General features: G+C 35.9%; 1 protein-coding gene across 3 annotated transcripts in view; it reads left to right on the forward strand.

Moving 5' to 3' along the window:
• The window catches only part of Ash1l (ASH1 like histone lysine methyltransferase), a 175,692-nt gene that overhangs the window by 108,107 nt on the left and 42,383 nt on the right, over positions 1–25,202 (forward strand). For all 3 annotated transcript variants that reach the window (XM_077791088.1, XM_026404956.2, XM_077791090.1), the window contains one exon: positions 11,432–11,526. In XM_077791088.1, the coding sequence (XP_077647214.1) occupies positions 11,432–11,526 (95 nt within the window). The remainder of the gene's footprint in view (positions 1–11,431; positions 11,527–25,202) is intronic.

Genomic DNA, 25,202 nt, shown 5'->3' on the forward strand with positions numbered 1-25,202 from the left:
CCTATTTAATAAATGGTACTGGAACAAAAGGAAAGCCACATACAAGAAAATGAAATTAGGGCTGGGGTTGTGGCTCAATGGTAGGGTGCTTGCCTACCATGCGTGAAGCACTGGGTTCAATCCCCAGCACCACATAAAAATAAACAAATAAAGATATTGTGTCCATCCAAAAAAAGAATTTTAAAATTTCATTTTAAAATGAAAATGAAATTAAACCTCTGTCTCTCACCCTGCACAAAAATCAACTCAAAGTGGATCAAAAAAAGTAGGCCCAAATTTTCACTATGTCAGCCTAGGGTCTGACTTCCTTTACAAGACTCCTAAAGTACAAAAAGTAAAATCAAGAATCAATAAATGGGATGGATTCAAACTAAAAAGCTTCTTGTTGGTGAAGGAAATAATTAATAACGTAATGAGAAAGCCTACAGAATGGGAAAAAATCTTTACCACGTGCCCCTCAGAGCACTAATCTCAGGATATATAAAGAACTCAAAAACTTAACACCAAAAGAACAAATAACCCAATCAATAAATGGGCTAAGGAACCGAATGGACAGTTCACAGAAGAAGAAATATAATCTATCAACAAACATGAAAAAATGTCCATCGTCTCTAGCAGTTAGAGAAATGCAAATCAAAACTACCAGTCAGAATAGCAGTCATCAAGAGTACAAGCAATAATAAGTGTTTTGGTGAGGATGTGGGGGAAAAGGTACACTCATACATTGTTTTTGGGACTGCAAATTGGTTCAACCACTTTCGAGAGCAGTATGGAGACTCCTCAGAAAACTTGAAATGGAACCGCCATTTGACCAAGCTATCCTACTCCTTGGTTTATACCCAAAGGACTTAAAATCATCATACTACAGTGACACAGCCATGTCAGTGTTTATAGCAGCTCAAGTCACAATAGCTAAACTATGGAACCAACCTAGGGTGCCCTTCAACAGATGAATGGAAAAAGAAAACATGGTGTGTGTGTGTTGGGGGGGTATATTTATTTTTTCCCCCAATGGATTATTACTCAGCTTTAAAGAAGAATGAAATTATGGCACCTGCAGGTAAATGGATGGAATTAGAGAATATCATGCTAACAAAATCCCAGAAAACCAAAGGCCAATTGTTTTCTCTGATATACGGATGCTAATTCACAATGAGAGTCAGGGGCCCATGCTAGAGAAGAATAGTCAGTTTAGGTAAAGGAAAGTGAAGGGAGGTGAGGGGATATAGAGATAAGAAGGCTAATAGAATAAAACAGACATTATTACCTTATGTACATATATGACTGTATGATGTGCTTCTGCATATGTACAATCAGAAATTATACCCCATTTATGTATGATTTATCAAAGTGCATAAATGCATTCTACTATCACATATAACTAATTAGAACAAATTAAAATTATAAAGGAAAAAAAGAGTTTTGTCAAAAGAGACTGAGGCAGAGTGATCATGAATTCAAAGCCAGCCTCATCAAAAGTGAGGCATTGAGTAACTCAGTGAGACCCTGTCTCTAAATATAATTCAAAATAGGGCTGAGGATGTGGCTCAGTGGTCGAGTGCCCCTGAGTTCAATCCCCGGTATTAAAAGTTTTATCATTTTGTGGTGTGTTATCTAGGCGTTTGCACTGATGTTTGTTATTCTATCAAACTCTAAGCTTCTTTTGTATAGGATCTCACTTTGTGCAACTTGTATGTTCTCTAGACTCTAGCAACATCTTTTAAATATTTAGAGAATCAACTGCCTGAATTCCTAAAACATAATATATGATTTTAAATCTTAGAAAAAAAATTAAATGCTAAGAATAACATCTGCCCTTTCACTCTGTAATAAATATAAGGAAATAAATATTTCAGTTCATCATGTTTATATTCATCAAGATAGAATAAATGCCAAATTTTTTCTTGGAATGCTTATACTTTATGTGTATATGCACACAATCTTCATGTACTTGTATGCATGTGTCCCAAACAGAATTACTGTTTGGGACACATGCATACAATTATGCATTATAAAATTGCATTATCAGTTATGTTTGTACTTTTCATTTGCCAGTAACAAAAAACTTTTATCTGTATGTTCTCATTTGAATCCATTACACTGTATTTAAGTGTATCTGTTTCATAATCTTGCACCTCATTTGGATTAAAATCATAACAGTCTTTACAAATTTTTTATACCTTTATTTTATACATTCATTTTTATGTGGTGCTGACAGTCAAACCCTCTGCCTCACACGTGCCTCGAAAGTGCTCTACCACTGAGCCCCAACCCCAGCCCTACAAATTTTTATTTTATTTTATTTTATTTTGATACCAGGGATTGAACTCAGGGGCACTGGACCACTGAGCCACATCCCTAGCCCTGTTTTGTGTTTTAGACAGGGTCTCATTGAGTTGTTAGCGTCTTGCCATTGCTGAGGCTCGCTTTGAATTCATGATCCTCCTAATATCTCAGCCTCCCAACCTGCTGGGATCACAGGTATGGGCCACTGTGCCTGGCAAATATTTTTTTTTTTTTTTGCTATGGTTATTTTGTATTATTTTGTTTTGTTTTTGTAGTTACTGGGAATTATAACCCTGGGCATTTACCATTGAGCTCTTTTTTAATATTTTATTTTCAGACAGGGTCTTATAAAGTTGCTAAGAAACTCACTAATTGCTAGGCTGACCTCAATCATGTAAGCCTTCTGTCTCAGCCTATCAAGTCACTGACATTATAGGTATGTGCCACAATACTCGGATATTTTTTATTTTGTTTTCCCCTCAAGCAGTGTTTGATGGGCGCTGGGGATGTGGCTCAGTGGTAGCGCGCTCGCCTGGCATGCGTGCGGCCCGGGTTCGATCCTCAGCACCATATACCAATAAAGATGTTGTGTCTGCCGAGAACTAAAAAAAGTATAAATATTAAAAAAAAAAAAAAGCAGTGTTTGAAGTCTTAAGATAATTTTTCCTTGCCTTTAAGTATGATTTTGGTGCTCTTTCCTATAGTTATTAGGTACAAAAGAAAATTGTATTTATTTAAACATCAGTCTAAATAATTGTTATCAAAGTAAATTAATTATTGTTAAAAACCATTTACTATTTTACTAAAACATAATATGTTGATAAGGGTGTTCAGTGGAAGAGCACTTACATAGTATGGTGAGTCCCCTTGGTTCAGTCTTAAGTACCAAAAATATTTAAAAAGATAATGTTTATTAGATAATAAACATATTATCTATTTAAATATGATTCTTACGAATCATCATCCATGATATGGATTTTAAATTATAAAAATAATTTTTAAATTATCATCCATGATAAATTTAAAATTGCAGGATTGCACAGAAACTTTTGGCTGAACAGAGTAGCACTTACATGTAGTAGTTACTCAGGGTCTGAGACAATCACTTGGGCCCTTTCTAAAAAAGAAAAAGAAAATGTGTACCTTCCAACCAAATTTATCAACTGCTGATTTTCATTCTCTTCTTTTTCACCTGTGTGTGCATTCACATGCACATGCACACACACAGGACGTTTTTTCTGTCATTTGATTAAAAAATTATAGACTAGACTAGCCTATTTATTACTCGTAAATATTTCAGTGTGCTTTTCCTTAGAACAATGGCATTTCTCATAGAAACATAATAAATATGTTAAATTCAGGATGTTAAACATACTACCATAGTATTATCTAATACACAGTTCCATAATCAAATTTTATTGTCTCAGAAATATCTATGACATGACCTAATTCATGATCATGCATTATATTTGACTGTCATGTCCCTTTATTCGCCTTTAATTTGTGTGCTGTTATTTTAGGATTTTTTGGTTTGGTTTAGTACAGTACCAGGTATTAAACCGAAGGGCACTTAACCACTGAGCAACACTCCCAGCCTTTTTTTTTGTATTTTATTTTGAGGCAGAGTCTCCACTAAGTTGCTGAGGCTGACCTCAAACTTGAAGTCTTCCTGCCTTATTTATTTATTTATATGTATTTCTGAGAATCCAACCCATTGCTTCACACATGCTAGGCTTACCACTGAGCCACTACCCAGCCCCTATATATTGACATTTTTTAAAGAGTGCATACAGTACAATTGTTTTATGGGGGTTCCTTAAATTTGTTGTTTGTGTGATATCTTCATGAATAAGTGCTGCATTTTGGGTAGGAATGTCACCAAAATATTGTCTTCCCTCTTTTGTTTGTTTGTGTTGCTTTCTACTGAGTCCCTGTATCAGAATGAAAAATCAGGCACAATAGTGCTTGCCTCTAATCCCAGCAGCTCGGGAGGCTGAGGCAAGAGGATTGAAAGTTTAAGGCCAGCCTCTGCAATTTTACAAGGTCATCAGCTATTTAGACATCCTACCTCAAAATTAAAAACTAAATAAAAAAGGATGGGGTTGTAGCTGAGTGGTAAAGTGCCCCTGGGTTTAATCCCTAGTACAGAAATTAAAAGGGCCCCGGATGGAACTCAGTTGTATAGGGCCTCTTGGCTTGATCCCCAGTACCCACCTACACACACAGACTCAAAAGGACTTTTTATATGAAAAATATAATAGGTATTTCAATGAACACAAGAATACTAAATTTATGTTTGTCTATTCTCTGTGGCAATAAAAAGTGATTTTCACACAAAATTTTTGTATTCACAAAGATCATCATATTTCTTTAGGCATCAGCATTGCAAAAATTAGGAATAATATTCTTAGAGAATCAATACTTTTCCAGTGTGGCTATCATATAAAGTATCACTTTCACTTTTATAGCCCCCCTTCATGTTTGTTTATGTCTTGGATATTTTACCACATTACTTTCTTTAATCTTCTTTGATTCACAATCACTAATTTAGTATTTAATTAGCCATTTATGTGTATTATGTTTAATATTGATATACAAAGATCTGTTGCTAAAACTAGAGAAATGTGCTTCTAAGGTTTTAGAATCAACTTTAGTTTGGTTAACTTTATAAAAGGCTAAAATGTACTTTTGTGTGTTAAAAATATTGTATTACCCTTATGAGCTTACCTATTATAATTAAGAACCATGCCAGGTATGGTGGTACATGCCTATAATTCCAGTGACTCGTGAGGCTGAGGCAATAGCATAACTAGTTCAAGATCAGTCTCAGCAACTTAGCAAGGCCCAAAGAAACTTAGTAAGACCTTGTTTCAAAATTGTAAAAGAAAAAGAAAAGTTTAGAGAAAAATTGAAAGCATTCCCTCTAAAAACTGGAACAAGGCAAGGATTTCCTGTTTTACCACTTCTATTCAACTTCATCCTTGCAACTCTAGCCAGAGCAATTAGAAGAAAGAAATTAAAGAAATTCAAAAGGTAAAGAAGAACTCAAACTATCACTATTTGCTGATTACATGATTCTATATCTAGAAGATCCAAAAAATTCCACCAGAAAACTTCTAGAACTAATAAATGAATTCAGCAAAGTAGCAGGATATAAAATCAACACCCATAAATCAAACGCATTCCTATATATCAGTGATGATTCACTGAAAGAGAAATTAGAAAAACTAATCCATTCACAATAGCCTCAAATGAAATAAAATACCTGGAAATCAATCTTTCTTTTACAAAAGAGGTGAAAGACCTCTACAATAAAAATTACAGAACACTAAAAGAAAGAAATTGAAGAAAACCTCAGAAGATGGAAAGATCTCCCATGCGCCTGGATAGGCAGAAGTAATATTGTCAAAATGGGTATACTACCAAAAGCATTATACAGATTTAATGCAAATCCTATTAAAAATCCCAATGACATTCTTCATAGAGATAGACAAAGTACTTCTGAAGTTTATTTGGAAAACTGAGAGACCCAGAATAGCCAAAGCAATCTTTAACAAGAAAAGTGAAGCAGGAAGCATTGCAATACCAGACCTTAAACTATACTACAGAGCTACAGTAACAAAAATGGCATTATATTAGCACCAAAATAGACTTGTGTAGAGGACACAGAGACAAGCCCACAGGAATATGGTTATGTCATACTAGACAAAGGTGCCAGAAACATTCACTGGAGAATAGATAGCCTATTCAACAAATGGTGTTGGCAAAACTGGAAATTCATATGTAGCAAAATGAAATTAAACCTCTATCTCTACCCTGCACAAAAATCAACTCAAAGTAGATCAAGGACTTAGGCACTAGACCAGAGACCCTGCACCTAATAAAAGAAAAAGTAGGCCCAAATCTTCCCCATGTCAGCCTAGGATTTGACTTCCTTAACAAGACTCCTAAAGCACAAGAAGCAAAATCAAGGATCAATAAATGGGATGGATTCAAATTAAAAAGCTTCTCTGCAAAGGAAACAATAATGTAAGAAGAGAGGCTATATAGATTGGGAGAAAATCTTTATCACATGCACCTTTGATAAAGCCTTAATTTCTAGGATATATAAAGAACTAAAAAAACCTAACACCAAAAAAAACAAATAACCCAACCAATAAACAGGCTAAGGAACTGAACAGACTCTTCACAGAAGAAGAAATATAATCTATCAACAAATATATGAAAAAATGTTCCACATCTCTGGCAATTAGAGAAATGCAAATCAAAACTACACTAATATTTCATCTCCAGTCAAAATGACAATCATCAAGAATACAGGCAACAATAAATGTTGGCAGGGATGTGGGGGAAAAGGTACACTCATACATTATTGGTGGGACTGCAAATTGGTACAACCAATCTGGAAAGCAGTGTGGTGATTCCTCAGAAAACTGGGAATGGAACCACCATTTGTCCCACCTATCCCTCTCCTTGGCTTGCACTCAAAGGACTTAAAATCGGCAAGTTACAGTAATGTCAGTAGATGAATAGATAAAGAAAATGTGATATATATATTCAATGGAATATTACTCAGCTTTAAAGGAAAGTTAAATTATGGCATTTGTCAGTAAATGGATGGAGTTGGAGAAAATCATGCTAAGCAAAATAAGCCAATCCCCCCAAAACAACCAAAGGCCAAATGTTTTCTCTGATATGCGGATATTAATTCACAATAAGGGGTGCAGGCACTGGAGCATAATAGAGTTAACTTAGATTAGGTAGAGGGAAGTGAAGCGGGTGGCGGGTAGATGTGGGTATAGGAAGGATAGTAGAAAGAAACAGACGTTATTACTTTATGTATACAATGTGACTACATGACCAATGTAATTCCACAACATGTATATTCAGAAAATTGATAAATTATATCGCATCTATTTGTGATATGTCAAAATGCATTAATGCATTCTACTGTCATGTATAACTAATTAAACAAATTTTTAAAAAACATTCAAAAAGGGCTGAGCATGTGGTTCTGTAGTTACGTGCCCCTGAGTTCAGTCCCTGGTAGGGGGAAAAAAAAGCAAAACTAAAAACTTCCCAACTTAACCTCTGTCAAGTTTTACAGGGAGGTCATAGTTAAATCCTTTCTCAAAGATTCCTTAAGCGGGCATGGTGGCATATGCCTGTAATCCTAGTGGCTTCAGAGGCTGAGGCAGGAGGATCACCAGTACAAAGCCTCCCTCAGCAGTATAAAAAAGGGCTGATGGGCTGGGGATGTGGCTCAAGCGGTAGCGCGCTCGCCTGGCATGCGTGCGGCCCGGGTTCGATCCTCAGCACCACATACCAACAAAGATGTTGTGTCCGCCGAGAACTAAAAAATAATAAATATTAAAAAATTTTCTCTCACTCTCCCCCCCCACTCTCTCTTTTTTTTAAAAAAAAAAAAGGGCTGAGGCTATAGCCCAGTGGTTAAGTGCCCCTGGGTTCAACTTTCGCCTCCAAAAAAAAATTTTCCTGTTCCTGATTTTTTAAGAAATATCATTATTTGCTCCTACTAAATTGTGGACTCTAATAAACTATAGACAGCTAGTAGGGTAGTTGTTGTGAAAAACTTTATGGATATTATTTCCCCTTATAAAACATGAAAAATGAAGGCATTAATAAGTTTTTATAGTTTCCATGCCAGTCCAGTTGAAGAACACTTGTATGCTTTTCTCCATCTTTAAAAAGTTAAAATGTGGGGCTGGGATCATGGCTTAGTGGTAGAGCACTTGCCTAGCATGTGTGAGGCCCTGGGTTCAATCCTCAGTACCACATAAAAATAAATAAATAAAATACAGAAGAAATTTTTTAAAAAGTTAAAATGTATTCATATTAAACAATTTATATTTAATTTTATATAATATGATTTATAAATATTTATTATATTTTATTTAATATATATATATATTTAACCTATAGAACTTGAATGTAACTCCTTTTTTTTGGTGGGGGAAGGATACTAGAAATTGAACCCATGGGTTTTACCACTGAGCCACATCCCCCAGTCCTTTTTATTTTTTATTTTGAGACAGGTTCTCTCTAAGTTGCTAGGGCTGGCCTGGAACTCAGGATCTTTCTGTCTCAGCCTCACAAGTCACTGTATTTGGCTCGAACTTACTTTTGATTTGCAACCTCTGATATTGTAAATTTGCTAAACAGGACAGCTCATAGAATGGTGATATGTTCATTTTAAAATCTGGTGTGTTCAAAAGAAACCCCTTCTTTTATAAGGATTGGGAGTAGGGCTTAGTGTTTTTCAGCAGCTACCTGGAAAATTCCAAAGTTCAAATATAGAATATATCTTAATTGGGGCCTTTTATTAGAGATATTGAGATTTGAACATAAGGGATAAATACCTAAAGCCAAGAAATGGTAATAGACAGTACTTATATAAAAGTACTGTCTATTATATTGTAACAACAGTTATTAGACACCCTGCCTTTTCTTTTCCTTGGAGTACCAGGCTTGAACTCATGGACACTGGACCACTGAGCCACATCCCCAGTCCTGCTTTGAATTTTTTTTTTTAAAAGACAGGGTCTCACCGGGCTGGGGATGTGGCTCAAGCGGTAGCACGCTCGCCTGGCATCGCAGGGTGCTGGGTTCGATCCTCAAAACCACATAAAAATAAAAAAATAAAAGACATTGTGTCCACCTAAAACTAAAAAATAAACATTAAAAGAAAAAAAAAAAGACAGGGTCTCACCAAGTTTCTTAGCACTTTGCTGTTACTGATACTGGTTTTGAACTCGTGATCCTCCTGCCTCAGCCTACCGAGCCATTGGGATTACAGGAGTGTACCAACCTGCCAAGCTCATTTTTTTTTCTTCAATATGCATGTGCCTTTCCCCCTCTTTGGTAGGTTAGCCCTTTTAGATTAGATACCCTTTAGGTGTAATATCAGGATAAGTTATTAAGACAATGGCTATGGGTATGGCTCATTGGTTAAGCACTTGCCTATAAGCACTTGCCTAGCATCGCACAAAAAAAAAAAAGAGAGAGAGAGAGGCTTAACTCAAAATTTCTCCCAAAGAAAAAGAAAGTTGGACATAAATACTGAATGGGTTACATTACCCCAAAAATATCCAAAAAAAAAATTTTTTTCTTATTATTCTTTTTTATTTATTTATTTATTTATTTTGAGACTGGGTCTCAAAAACCACACATTCTAAACTATTTTTTTAAATGAAGCTAGATAGGGTGGCACACACCTGTAATCCCAGCTATTTGGGAGGCAGAGGCAGGAGGATCACAAGTTTGAGACCATCAACAATTTAGTGAGACTCTCAGCATCCTAGCAAGACTCTGGCTCAGAATAATACGAAAAAGAAATACTGGTGATGTAGCTCAGTGGTAAAGTGCCTCTTGATTCAACCCCCAGTACCAAAAAGAGGGGAAAAAATATCTTGCCACTGTCTCTCATCATTCAGAACAGGACTTGAGTGAGTGAATGCTAAGTAATTGTTGAAATAATAGAACTAGGATTAAAAATTTAAAACTTCAGGGTATACAAATAACTAACCCTTTGGAGCTTAGTTTTCTCATCTGCAAAATATATATTAATATACATACTTATTACAAGATAAAAATGGACTAGACTTGTTTATCAAAAGGCAGTATGGTATCACTAGGGATGTAGCTCGGTGGCAGACAGCTTCTCCAGCATGTGAAAAGCTATGGGCTTAATTCCCAGTGCTACCAAGAGAAAGCTTTTAAAGGCAGTATATAATTTAGCAAAAGAAAAATAACATGTTTGCTTTGACTGAAGCCATTGTAGAATTACACTAGTAACAGATGTGGTCGTGACCATCTGTCATCCCAGTTACTTGGGACAGAAAGATCAAAAGTTCAAAGCCACCCTGGGCAATTTAGCAAGAAATTTCTCTCAAAACAAAGTTTTAAAGGGGCTGGGAATGTGACTGTGCAAGAGCACTTTCACCAGTGCCTGAGCTCAATCCCTTGTATCACCAAAATTAAAGCCTTAATAAATTAAGTCATATATGAGTTCTCTTTCTTCCTCTTATTTTATTTTTTTGGCAGTGCTAAAGACTGACCCCAGGTTCTTGTGCATGCTAGGCAAGTGTACTACTGCTGAATTCTATCCCCAAATAATACTCCCTTTTTATTTTTCTCATTTTCTTCTTTCTCTCTTGCTTTTGTATATTTATGGAATATCTTGAGATTTGGTTTTATACTAAACATTCGGAAACAAATTAGTAGGATGAGTAGAAGAAAGAAGCCAGAGTTGAGCAAGAAACTGCGATTTTAATCTCAGATTTCCTTACCAGGTGCTAAAAGTAAGGCAGATCACTTAAACTCATAGAGCACCTATTTCTAATGCTCTTAAAGTAGCAACAACATTACCTTTTTTGGTCGGGGGTGGGGGGTGGGGGAGGATGCCAGAGATTGAACTCAGGGGCACTCAAACACTGAGCCACATCCCCAATCCTATTTTGTATCTTATTTAGAGACAGGGTCTCTCTGAGTTGCTTAGCACCTTGCTTTTTGCTAAGGCTGGCTTTGAACTCGTGATCCTCCTGACTCAGCCTCCCGAGCTGCCTTCTGATTGTTTCATAGTATTGAAATAAATGATAATACATATAAGACTATAAATTACCAAATATAGTAATTCATATAATTAGATCTGAAGTTTGGGTTCCTTCTGAAACACTGTTGGAGAACACTAAATAGCCTCTTTCTTAACAGTATTTCTAGAAATAAACTTTGTAAAAGTGTATGAAAGTGCTGTTCATGGTGGTGCATGCCTATAATCCCAGAGACTTGCTGAGACATAAGGATCTGACAAGTTCCAGGCCAGCCTCAGCAGCTTAGCAAGACCCTAAGCAAGTTTAGCCAGACCCTGTCTCAAAATAAAAACTAAAAAAGGATGGTGATGTAAGGGGCTCATTGTGAAGCACCACCCCTTGTTTAAACCCCAGTACACACACACACACACACACAAAATATACGAAAGTACTTATTACCCTTTCCCCAAAGAGTACATTTAAGATCCAAGCCGTTGTTAGAACAAATACCCTTGGTAAGTGATAGATTGTTTATATTTGACTATAGGAATAAATTTCATTGCCTCTTTCTGTTTTATGTTCTTTTCTGATCACAGCCCAAAGAGCCGACTGATCCAATTAAAGAAAGAGAAGCTGGAGTATACTCCAGGAGAACATGAATATGGATTATTCCCAGCCCCCATTCATGTTGGTGAGTAGTAAAGTCCACATAATATATTGCTGAGACAAAAAGGTATTTCTTGGATTTGAGAGAAGTGTCTTTGTCTTCTTTGTTTTTATTTCTTTATCTCTGATGGATTCAGACTCTTTACCATTTCATCTATTCTTACTATAAAGAATTCTGCACATTAATTGATAGTCAGGAGTCAAAATGGCATAAATTTTATATAGTCATGTTTGTACACACCTGTAATCCTAGCAACTCAGGAGCAAGTTCAAAACCAGCCTAAGCAATTTAGTGAAACTATATCAAAAAAAAAAATTAAAAATAAAAAGGGCTGGGTTATGGCTCAGTAATTGGGCACACCTGGATTCAATCCCTAGTACCAAAAAGGGGCTACTGCTTTTTCTCATCATCAGTCAGCTTGAAAATGAAGCAGGATTTATCTTTTTGTTTTTTGAAAAAGCATCAAGCTAGGCATAATGACACACACCTCTAATCCCAATGACTCAGGAGGATGAGGCAAGAAGATTACAATTTTGAGGCCCTAAACAACTTAGTGAGTGAGACCCTGTCTCAAAATTATAAAAAGGGGCCAATGTGACTCAGTGATAAAGCATCTCTAGGTTCACTTCTTAGTACCAAAAAAGGGAAAACATCAAGACTTTGCTTAATATTTGGGTAATAGTAACATTTAGTACCCTATATTGAGCTTATCAAATAAGTTTAAATTATCTATAATTCATGCTTGATTTCTCTCATTCTTCAACCCCCTCATCCAGTCTGACTCAAAATTCTGTTATTGCCTTCCTTGAAATATCTCCTATTTCTGCACGAAGTCCATTGCCATCCCTCAACTTTGCCATTTTTATCTTTTTTTTTTTTTTTTTGGTTTGCTAACATAGCCTTCTGTCTTAGTCCATTTTGTTCATTTTGTTGTAACAGAATACCTGAACCTGAGGGAGTTAAAAGTTTTATTAGTTCACAGTACTAGAGGACCAAAAGCATAATGCTGTCATCTACTTAGCTCCTACTAAGGACCTCCCAACACTTGATATCACAGCAGAAGAATGTACAAAAGCAATTAAAACACTAGGTGTAGCCTTGCTTTTGAACAATCTGATGTTGTGGTAACTAATTCAGTCCCATGAGACTAATCTCTTTCCCTTGAAACCTCTTTCAATCTCTCAAAAAAAGACATTAATCTATCCATGAGAATACAGCCCCAATTTTGTTTTAAAGCTCTTATCACTTCTTAACAGCATTTCATTTTGGGTTTTGATGGGGACAAACCTTAGCACCTTCCAACAAACTGTCAACTTCTATTCCTACTTCTCTTCAATCCACTCCCCCCTTAGTAAAAAGAGAAATGATTTTCTAACTTAACCAAGAACATGCTTAAAGTCTTTAAGTGGCTTACCTTCAGGGAAAATACAGAGTCCTTTACAATGGCTTTTAAGAGTGACTTTTCCCCCGACTCCCATCTTTCTCCATCTAACTATTCCCATCTCTGCCTTACTTACTATATTATGTCACACTGGTCTTCTTTCAGTACTTAGAATATATTAGAGGATCATTATGCTTTCTATTCCCATTGCCTGGTGGATGAATTGGCACACACCTGTAACCTCAAGTATCTTGGGAGGCTGAGGCAGGAGAATTGTGAGTTCAAAGCCAACCTCAGCAATTTAGTGAGGTCCTCAGGAATTTAGCAAGATACTGTCTTGAAATTAAAAAAACAAAAAGGCCTGATGACATGACTTAGTGGTTAAGCACCCCTGATTTCAATCCCTAGTAAAAAAAAAAAAAAAAAAAAGGACTATTCCTATTGCCTGAAAAGCTCTTCAAACTCCTTCCATGGTTGAGTTCTTCTCATCTTTTAAAAATGAGATTAATGCCATTATCAGCTTAAGTATAATTTACCTTAAAGTGATTTTTTTTGATTGTCTCCCCAATAGAATGTCCCTCCCTTTATTCTAGATCAGAGCACTCAATTAATTTATTTCTGTAGTCTATAATATTTGTTGACACTCTTGTTATTTTCATATGATTATAAACTCCAGGAGTTCAGGATCATTGTCTTTCTTATTTCTACTTTGATTTCCCAATGCCTGGTACATAATAGAATTTTACCAAATATTTATTGTACTAATAAAAGAAAAGGAAGAAAAATTAGGATATTTTATTGAATATAGATGAAAGTTTTTTCCTCGTTTTTTTTTCCTTTTTGGCAAAGAAAATTGCTTTTAAAGGGGTTTATTAAATACAAAATTGGAGCCAGAAGCAACTTACTTGCATAGTAGATGTTGATTTTATGCCATGTAGTGTTCTCTTCAACTAATACTCTCTTGACCTTATTGACCATGGGGCTCTTCTCTGTGTTATAATTAACTCATCTTCTTTTTCTCTCCAAAGAGTCCCACACCAGCATTGTATTAAATCAGCAGATATAAACAAGTCTCACAATAAAAATTAGTTTAATTATTCTACATTGGGTGACTTGCAGACAACTTTAACTGCAAATAAAGTTGCAGGTTTAATTCTCAGCTCCGTAGTATGTGCTTCCTTGACAGAGATGAGAATAAATTCCATATTCTCTGGGTTTAGTGTCAAAATTCTTTGAAAGAGCTTTTTCTTTTTTTTACTTGTAAGATAATAGCTGTAGAAGCAAACTCTAAGCAGATTTAGCTCTTTCCTGGAACCTGCTAAGTATAATCAGCTCAGGGGGAAAAAAGAACTGTTTTAAAATCCCATTTAAAGAAAAATATGATCATTTTGGTTTTACTAGTTTTGTCCTGGGTGGAAAATTTGCTAGTCTAGATCTTGGAATGATATTCTAACTATCTTAGGAGATGAAGGGTTCAGTTAATTCCAGGAGAGATAGGAAAATAATAGATAGGCGATTATTTCTATCTTATCTGTGGAATAAATAGTGTTGTATCCCAGCCAGGTACAGTGGTGCACACTTGTTTTCCCAGCATCTCTGGAGGCTGAGGCAGGAGGATCGAGAGTTCAAAGCCAAACTCAACAATTTAATGAGTCACTAAGCAAATCAGTGAGACCCTGTCTCTAAAATACAAAAAGGGCTGGGGGTATGGCTCAGTAGTTGAGTGACCCTGTATTTAATCCCGGGTACCAAAAAAAGAAAAAAGAAAAAAAATAGTGTTGTATCCCAGTTTCTCACTTTAATCTATTCCTATGACTAATTGTATTTGGTGGTCTGCATAGTAAATAAATAATAGAACAATCTATCCCGTGTGGGGGAGTGTTTCTTTTTAACTGTGATCAAACAGTGCTCAAAATCAGGCTGTTGCAGGATAGGAGTTTTTTCTGGACAGTCCTATTTTGTTGCTCAAAGAAAAAAAAAATTGAACTTATTTTTTAGTTGTAAGAGGACATAATACCTTTATTTCATTCATTTATATGTGGTGCTGAGGATCGAACCCAGTGCCTCACACATACTAGGTGAACGCTCTACTGCCAAGCCACAACCTCAGCCCTCAAAGAAAATTTTATGTGAGGACAATGTCGACAATAAGGTCAGTTGCTTTGAGAGCACACTTAGAGTATCATGTAAACAAAGAGCATGATTTAAGGAGCCAGAAAGACCTACTTTATCTCTATGTTTACCATATGTTAATGTGAGTTAAATAGTTAAAGGACTCACATTCAATAAATGTAAAGTAGTATTTATTTTTTTAAGTATTTATATGGGCTAAGAATAGATTGCTCAATGGTAGAGCATTTACCTAGCATGCACAAGGCCATAGTTTCTTTCCCTAGCACCACAAACAGAAGGAAAATTTACTGTTTCTTTTTCCCCATGAAAAAATGCATTTCAGAATTCTACATTTTAAGATATATGCTTATCAAAATGTGTGTTGTACCCTTAAATTTATGATCAGTTAGTTTTTGACCTGAGTACTAAAGCGATTCATTGAGGAAAGAATTATCTTTTCAGCAAATTGTTTTTTATTAACTAGTGTATACATACATACAAAAGAATGATGTTGGACCCCCTACTTCATACCATATACAAAAAATAACTCAGAGTGCTTCATCAGTGCCTGGACAGCTTGAGTATTCATCATGTTACTCAGAATGGTGCCCAGTTTAAAATCTGTGAAATGTTTATTTCTGGAATTTTCCACTTAATATATTTTTGTTCTGGGCTTGACTGCAGATAACTAAAACCTGGGAAAGCAAAATCATAATAAAGAGAACTAGTGTTTCAAGTAAGGGATTTATAAATTATATATCCATATATATAAATAACTCAGTTTTTTCCCTTTTTATTTTTTATATTGGGTTTTGAACCCAGGGCCATGTAACTACTGAGCCATATTCCTAGCCATTTTTACTTTTTATTTTCATACAGGGTCTCATTAAGTTGCTTAGGGCCCTGCTAAGTTGCTGAGGCTGGCTTTCAATATTTGATCCTCCTGCCTTAGCCTCCCAAGTCTCTGATATTAAGGCATGTACCACTGTGTCCAATTATCTCAGTATTTCTTTTCTTTCTTTTTTTTTTTAAGAGAGAGAGAGAATATCTTTTTTGTAGATGTACACAACACAATGCCTTTATTTTTATGTGGTGCTGAGAATCGAACCAGGGTCCTGCCCGTGCTAGGCGAGCGCTCTACCACTGAGCCACAATCCCAGCCCCTCAATATTTCTTAAAAACAATTTTTAAATGGGTAAATTTGACATTTCTCAGAAACCAATACAAATTGCCAATGAGCAAATGAAAAAATATTCAGTTATTATGGAAATACAAATCAAACCATAATGAGATACTACTTCACATCCATTATAATGGTTTTAATTAAAAGATGGGCAAGAAATAGAATTGACAAGGTTATGTAGAAATTAGAACCCTCATACATTACTGGTAAGAACATAAAGTTGTTTGGTAAACATTTTGGCAGGTCTTCAAAAAGTTAAACATAAGCTCAGCTTGGTGGCACATGCCTGTAGTCAGGTTCACGACAAGCCTATGCAACATAGCAAGACCTGCTTGAAAAGAAAAGAAAAAGTTAAACAGAGAATTTCAATATGACTCAATAATTCTACTACTAGGTATATAACCAAGAAAATTACATATAGCCACATAAAACTTAAACACAAATAGTTTTGCAGCAGTATTCTCAATAGGACAAAAGGTGGAAGAACCCCATGTGTCCAGTGGTGGATGAATGAATGAATAAACCAACTGTTGTACATCCACACAATGAAATATTAATTGACATTAACAAGGAGTGAAGCACTGAAATATACCACAAAATGGATGAACCTTCAAAACATGTTGTGTGAGACGACTTGGTGTAATCTCAGTGATAGAGCACTTGCTTTAAGGAGTCCTGAACTCAGTCTCTAATACCCCCCAAAAATTAAAAATGATACTGTTTTAAAGAAGACAGTCATAAAAACTTTAAATTCTTATGATAGCATGTATATGAAACGACCGGAACAGAAAATACATAAAAATGAAAAGTAGAATAATAATAGTAAGTGACTGAGAGAGGGGAGAACAAAACATGACAGCCTAATGGATGCAGAGTGTCTTGGGGATGATGAAGACGTTTTGAAATTATATTGATGGTTGTGTTAATCAGGTTTCTGCAAGTAAAAAGAATATAATGTAGAGAGAGAACAGAGACTTATATTAAGGAGTTGGCTCATGTGATTGTGGTGGCTGAAAACCCAAAATCTGTAGAGTAGACTGACACAGAAGATGATGTTGCATCTTAAGCCCTATGTCAGCCTGCCAGCAGAATGCCCTCTTCTGGAAGTCACCCTTTTTTCTACTAAAATCTTCAAGTGATTGGAAAAATTCAACACATTATGTAGTATCATCTGCTTTACTCAAAAATCTATGATTTCAATGTTAATAGCATCTAAAAAATACATTCATAGAAATAAAATAATATTTGAACAAATACACCAGGTACCATGATCTAGACAGGTTGTATATAAAATTAACCATTCCAGTGGTGATAGTTATACATAACAACTGTGTATTCGAAAATCCATTGAATAATGTAGTTTATAAGAGTGAGTGGAAAAAATAACAAAGAAGGAAAGAAACACTTGAATGTCTCAATAAAGCTGTTATCTTAAGAATGTGTATTTGTGTTGTTTTTATCATGAACATATTCATCAAAATTGAAGTCATATCTCAATATAAAAAGAAAAATTTAATAGCTGGCACAGTGGTACACATCTGTAATCCCAGCAACTCCATGAAGCTGAGGCAGGAGGATTGCAAATTCAAAACCCAGCCTCAGAACTTAGTGAGGTCCTGTCTCAAAATAAACAATCAAAAAGGGTTAGGGATGTGGCTCAGTTGAGCCCTTTTGGATTTAGTTAAGCCCTTCTGGATTCAATCCTTGGTACCCTGCTCCACCCTCCCCCCAAAATAAGGAAAGAAAGAAAAGAAAAATTTTAATGCTTTGCTTCTTGTGGTTGGTCACAGGTAATTTTAAATGTTAAATGCTTTTTTTATGGAGTGGGAGAATAGATTATTCAATACAAGAATTTCAAGCCTAAAAATATTAACATTAGGGTAAAATTCTGTGGAATAAATGAAATTAATCTTCAAGAATAAAAATTATTTAAATTTCTAAATGTTAAGGTTTTTTTTGTTGTTTTCTTTTTTAGTATTACATCTTTGATATTCATTAAAATGATATATCCAGAAGTTAAATCTGTACTTCTTTAAACTATATTATATGTACAAATACATAAGAGAAATGGTTTTTCAAATTTTAGGGGAGGAATATGGGAGCAAAAAAATTCAAAGAAATGGGCATTTGGCCCCTGGAATCAATGAAGTGTTGATTCAAATACCACTTCTATTAATTGCCAATAAGATCCAAAGACTTCAAATTCTTTATGAAAGAAAAAGTAGTTTGAATATTTTTTAAAATATATTTTTAGTTGTCGAAGTACCTTTACTTTATGTATTTATATGCCGTACTGAGAATTGAACCCAGTGCCTCACATGCTAACTGGATGATGTTGAACAAGTTACCAACTCTAGAACTCACTATTTTGATGTATACATTAAAAATATTTCCAGCCTGAATTGTGAAGATGACATGAACTTTTGTACTTAAGCACAGTGCCTACTACTGCCTCTTGATTTTCTATAACCAAATAAGTAAGAAAAGCCACCTGATCTCATTTCTTAAAAACTGAAATGTAGATTCACCATCCCTCATTAACCATCCTGCAAATATAAAAATACAGACCTATTAAAAAATTAAAAGTTGTTTTCTTAACTGACACGATGGCAAAAATGACCTGACCTTTTATCCATTCTGGGAATTCAGAAATAAAAAGTGCTTTTGTTTTCTTTATTTAGTATAATATGAATATTCAAGTGTTTTGCTCTAGACCTATTGCCATATTTGATTATGGTATCCTGCTCCAATCCTCTGTGGACAAGTTGTATATGCGCATATCCAATTGTATATGCGCTGAATTATTTTTATAAACTCTGAAAAAAATTCTAAATTCAAAATACTTTTAGCGTCCACATACATTTATCTGTCTGTTTGTCTGTTTGTCTGTCTGTCTGTCGTGGTACTGGGGATTGAACCCAGGGGTACAGTAACACCAAGCAACATCCCCAACCCCATTTGTTAATTTTTTTTTTTTTTTTTTTTTTTTTGTTTGAGGAAGGTCTGCTAAGTGGCTGACGCTGGCCTCCTACCAACCTGTGATCCTCTTACCTTGGTCTCCTGAATCGATGGGATTACAGGCATGTGCCACTATGCCAGCTGGCGTCAGTGATTTTGGTTTTGGGGTTTTTTGTTTTGTTTTGTTTTTTTGTACTAGGGATTGAATTCAGGGGCATTCAACCGCTGAGCGACATCCCCAGCCCTGTTTAGAGACTAGGTCTCACTGAGTTGCTGAGGCTGACTTTAAAATCGTGGTTTTCCTGCCTGAGCCTCCCTAGTCACTGGGATTACAGCAAGCACACCCGGCTTGCTTCAGTAATTTTCCATAAGGAATTTTATGAACCTACAATTTAGTTAAATTCTGCAAACAAAATCAAAACTTTGTATAGTACTTAAGATGCCAGCCAACGGTTGTGTTGGTGCACACCTATAATCCCAGTAACTTGGGAGGTTGAGGCAGGAGGATTGAAGTTCAAGGCCAACCTCAGCAACAGTAAGGCCCTCAGTAACCCAGTGAAAAAATCTTGTCTCAAAATTTAAAAGGGCTGGGGATGAAGCTCAGCGATTAAGGGCCTGTGGTTTTAATCCCCAGCACTAAAAATATATATATATATATATATATACACACACACACACACACACACACACACACACACGTATATATGATGCCATCAGTTGTAAGGTGCATTATCATTTGCTTTACTGTTAAGAATGAGAGGAGGCTGGAGATGTAGCTCAGTTGTAGGGTGCTTTCCCAACATGTGCAAGGCCCTGAGTTTGATTTCCAGCACCACAAACATTTTAATTGCCAGGCACAGTGGCACATGCTTTAATTCTATTCTGGAAGCTGAGACTGGAGGATAACAAGTTTGAGGCTATCCTGGACAACTTGAAAAACCCTGACTCAAAATGTGAAAGGACTGATGGATGGTTGGGAATATACCTAAGTGGTAAACCGCTTGCCTAGTGTGTAAGGCCCTGAGTTCAATCTCCAGCATCACACGAAAGAAAAAAAAATGCAAAAAGGGCTGCTCAGTTCTTCAGAGCACTTGCATAGCATACACAAAACCTTTGGTTCAATCCCTAGTTCCACAAAAAGAAAAATAAAATTCTGCCATTATTGTAAACATTGTAACTGACTATCAATTAAAGATATATCCTGTTTTCAAAAATGAAAATGTTCTTTATGGTATCAGAAAACATGAAAGGATTAGGACATGATGATAAACTTTTGAGGGCACAATTAGAAAGGAGCAAAATCCTTCCAAATCAATAGGGAAGAGTATCAGTGTAGAAATATATCAATCCTTCTTTAAAATGTTTTTTTGGGTACCTGAAGTGCTTAATTAAGCTTGATAACAGGATATCACCTTCTTATTCCACCTTCTTATTACAAATGGGAAACAAAACCAAAGCTCTGTGAAAACGTATAACTAATTGACTTACATTAGTGATTAGTATCAGAACTTACATAGGCTTTTTAGGTTGGGAATTGGGACTGGACAATAAACACTTTAGGTCCGAGTAAGGCGGAGCTGAAACTGAGCTTTGTATTTAAAGTCTGAATTCTAGAAGTGCCATTCCTTACCATGTAAAGCTTCAAAAACCAAGGAAAGGATTTTTATAAACCACTTAACTGTTTTGTTCACTGAGAGTACTTGGCAGCTATGATACACCAATAGCAATGAGCACACCTAGCAAATTCCTTTAAAATATAGAAGTCAAACCTTGACTTCTAAATACCATCAACTCTTAAAACAAAGGTTAGGCATTGTGGTGCATGCCTGTGATCTGAGCTACTCAGGATGCTAAGGCACAAGTATCACAAGTTTGAGGCCAGCCTTTGTAACCTAATGTAAGACCCCTTCTCAAAATTTTATTTTTTTTAAGAGAGAGAAAAAAAATGTAATATCTATTTTTCAGTTTTCGGTGGACACAACATCTTCATTTTTTAATTTTTATGTGGTGGTGAGGATCGAACCCAGTGCCCCACGCATACCAGGTGAGCACGTTACCACTGGAGCCACATCCCCAGCCCCCACTTCTCAAATTTTTAAAAAATACAAGGGCTAGGGATGTAACTCAGTGATAATGCTCCCCTGGATTCAACCCCCAATACCTCAATCAATCAATCAATCAATAAAAACAAGCTTCTGGAGGCTATGGAAGTAAAGCATGAGCCTGGACTGTCTCTTTTTGCAGAGGAGATAGATACTAGGGATTGAACTCAGAGGCACTCAACGAATGAGCCACACATGCCTGTAATCCCAGCATCTCAGGAGGCTGAGGCAGGAGCATTCCAAGGTCAAGGCCAGCCTGCACAACTTAGTGAGACCCTGTCTGAAAATAAAAAAATAAAGAGCTGGGGATATGGCACAGTGGTAAAGCACCTCTGGGTTCAAGCCCTAGTGTTTAATAAAATAAAATAAAATTTTCCTCAGTAAAGAAACAAGTTTGAAAAGATCAAGAAAGCTAATAACCCCTGGCTTCATTGAAAAGAAAATGATAACACAAATGGTCAGTAAGTTGTGAAATAAATGAGATAATATCACAGGAGGTCCTACAGCTATTAAGAGGTTAAAAAGGTATTGTTAGGGATCATTTTATGCCAATGTACAATACAATTTAGATAAAGTAGGCAAATTCCTTTAAAATACAGAAAATTGATATGATGAAGTAGAACATCAGCCTGTATCTTAAAGTGAATTCCTTACCAAAATTGTTCACATTTTTAAAATTCCATATCTACATAGTTTCCATGGTGAAATCTGTTGTATGTTTTACAAAGACATAACACCAGTCTTAACTTTCAGAAAATAGGGAGGAACTTACTTCTTAGCTTGTTTTATGAGGCTTCTACACAGCTGACATGAATCCAGATAAAGACATCAGGGCACAAAAACATGTACAGAATAAAATCTATCATAATGACATTTAGGACTGGGGTTGTGGCTCAGTAGCAGAGCACTTGCCTAGCATGTATGAGGCACTGGGTTTGATTCTCAGCACCATAAATGTCCACGGACAATTAAAAAATATTTTTAAAAAACTTTAAAAAAACAAAGACACAATACAAAAAAAAGAGAAAATTAGTACACAGTTTTATTTTTTTAAGAAGTAGTTGGACGAAATACCTTTATTATTTATTTTTATGTGGTTCTGAGGATCGAACCCAGGGCCTTGCATATGCTAGATGAGCGCTCTACTGCTGAGCCACACCCAGCCCCCACAATTTATTTATTTATTTTTATTTTAAATAATTTATTGTAATTAGGTATATATGACAGCAGAATGCACCTTGATTCATTGTACACAATTGCAGCACAACTTTACATTTCTATGCTTCTACATGATGTAGCATCACACCATATGTGTAGTCCTGCATGCACCTAGGGTACATTCCACTATCTTTCCTACCCCCATGCACCCTCCCTACCCTTTGCCCAAAGTTTTTCCATTTTTCCCATGCCTCCCTGCTCCCCATTATGGATCAGCATCCACTTATCAGAGAGAATATTCAGCATTTGTTTTGGGGGGATTGGCTTACTTCACTAAGCATGATATTCTCCAACTTCATCCATTTACCTGCAAATGGTATAATTTAGTTTCTTTATCCATAATCTGTTGAAGGGCCTCTAGGTTGCTTCCACAGTTTAGGTGTTGTGAATTGAGCTGCTATGAACATTGATGTGGCTGCATTATTATAGTATGCTGATTTTAAGTCCTTTGGCTATAGTCCAAGGAGTGGGATAGCTAGGTCAAATGGTGGAACACAATTTTCTTAATCTTCTAAAAGGCATCTATACTAAACATACTTCATGGTGAAATATTGATGCTTCCTCCTAAGATTGAAAAGAAGGTAAAGATGTCTGCTCTTACTACATGTACTAAGCATTGTCTGGATGATCTAACCAGTGTATTAAGTAAAAAAGGTGAGTTCAAGTTGTAATTATGCGGACGGAAGAAGTGAAACTATTTCCATTCACAAATGACATGATTACTTGTATAGAGAATCCAAAGAGAGCTGCAGAAAAAATACTGTTTGTTGTAACACGAGTAGTAAGAACATGGGAAACATTCAGTATTTTAAAATGATTGTATTCTAACAAAACTGATTTTCTCCTAATATTTGATGCAACAGTCTTGTTACTAAGTGAAAGAAGCCAAGCTGAAAAGTCTCTGTACTGTTTGATTTCAGCTATTGTTTGTAACAAAGGTATGATTCTGATGAGGGATGTTTATAATGAGGAAGGCTATGTATGTAGGGGCAGAGGGCATATGAGAAATCTGTGTATCTTATACTCAATTTTGTTGTGAACCTAAAATATTAAGTCCATTTTTTAGAAAATCAGTTGTATTCCTACATACTAAAAGCAAATGGTTGGAAAATGATTTTTTTCTTTTTTAAACACTGGGGATTGAACCCAGGGGTCTTCAACCACTGAGCTGTGTTTCCAGTTCTTTTTATTATTTAGTGTGAAACAGACTCTCATTAAGTTACCCACATGGCCTCCAATTTGAGATCCTCCTGCTGCCTTAGCCTTCTGAGGAGCTGGGATTGCAGATTGCAGGTATGTACCACCATGCCTGGCAGGTTTTTTTTGTTGTTGTTGTTTTTATTTTTGGAACTGGGAATTGAACCCAGAGGAATTTTACCATTGAGTCACTGCCCCAGAACCTTTTTGGTTTTATTTTATTTTGAGGCAGAGTCATATTAAGATGCTTAAGGCCTCACTGAATTATTGAGGCTAGCCTCCAATTTGTAGTCCAACTGCCTCACCCTCCCTTGGTTTAGCATTCATTTTAAAAAATTACATTTACTTTAACTGTTATTAAGAGTTGATGAGTACATGTTCATTTGGTTTAAAACTCAGAACGTGAGTCAAAAAATGAAGCTTGGGCTGGGGTCGTAGCTCAGTGGTAGAGCATTTGCCTTGCACATGTGAGACACTGGATTCAATCCTCAGCACCACATAAAAATAAATAAAGATATTGTGTCTCTCTACAACTAAAAAGTTTATTTTAAAAAAAGAAAAGATGGAAGCTTGCTGGATGCGGTGGCGCAAGCCTGTAATCCCAGCAACTTAAAGAGGCTGAAACAGGAGGATCAAAAGTTCAAAGTAAGCCTAAACTACTTAGTGAGGCCTTAAGTAACATAGCAAGATCCTGTCTCAAAAATAAAAACAGAATAATGGCTGGGGATGTGGGTCAATGGTTAAGCACCCCTGGGTTCAATTCCTGGTACAAAAAAAGATAAAACTAAAAAGTAAAATAAAAGATGAATTTTGCCAGATGCAATGTCACATGCCATGATCCCAGCAACTCAGGAGGCTAAGGCAGGATGATCACATGTTCAAAACTAGCCTCAGCAACTTAGTAAATCTGTCTCAAAATAAGAAATAAAAAGGGCTGGGCTGGGGTTGTGGCTCAGTGGTAGTGTGCTCACCTAGCATGCATGAGGCACTGGGTTCAATTCTCGGCACCACATAAAAATAAAGACAATAAAAGTCCATCAACAACTAAAAAAATAATTTAAGAAAAAAAGGGCTAGGGGTATTGCTCAGTGGTTAAGTGTCCTTGGGTTCAATTCTTGGTACCAGGGGGAAAAAAAAAAAAAAAGGAGACGCCTCCTTCCCAAAGATAAAGTTTCACATATACCCTTTCAGACTTTTTCCTATGCACATATAGCTGTTTTTTTTTTTTCAACCACTTCCTATGAAAGTTTACATTGTTCAGAAAAATGAAGAATTTTTTACAGTGAATACATTATATCCTATCACCTAAATTCTATCACCAATATTTTATGTTATTTGGTTTGTTCTATGTGTATCTGTATATCATCTCTGTACATATGTTAGTTTATCTTACTTTTAGATGTACTCTAAATTGCATGCTGAGTCTCTGAAAATAGCCTGAATTCTCCCTGGAATGTGTATTCCTTGCTTTAGCCCAAAATTCTCTCTGTCTTGAGACTGCCCCATTCTCCTTTGAATTTGTATCTACTTTAGATAAACCTGTCTGTGC

The sequence above is a fragment of the Urocitellus parryii genome, chromosome 11 (genome assembly GCF_045843805.1).
Source record: "Urocitellus parryii isolate mUroPar1 chromosome 11, mUroPar1.hap1, whole genome shotgun sequence".
Classification (NCBI taxonomy): Eukaryota; Metazoa; Chordata; class Mammalia; order Rodentia; family Sciuridae; genus Urocitellus; species Urocitellus parryii.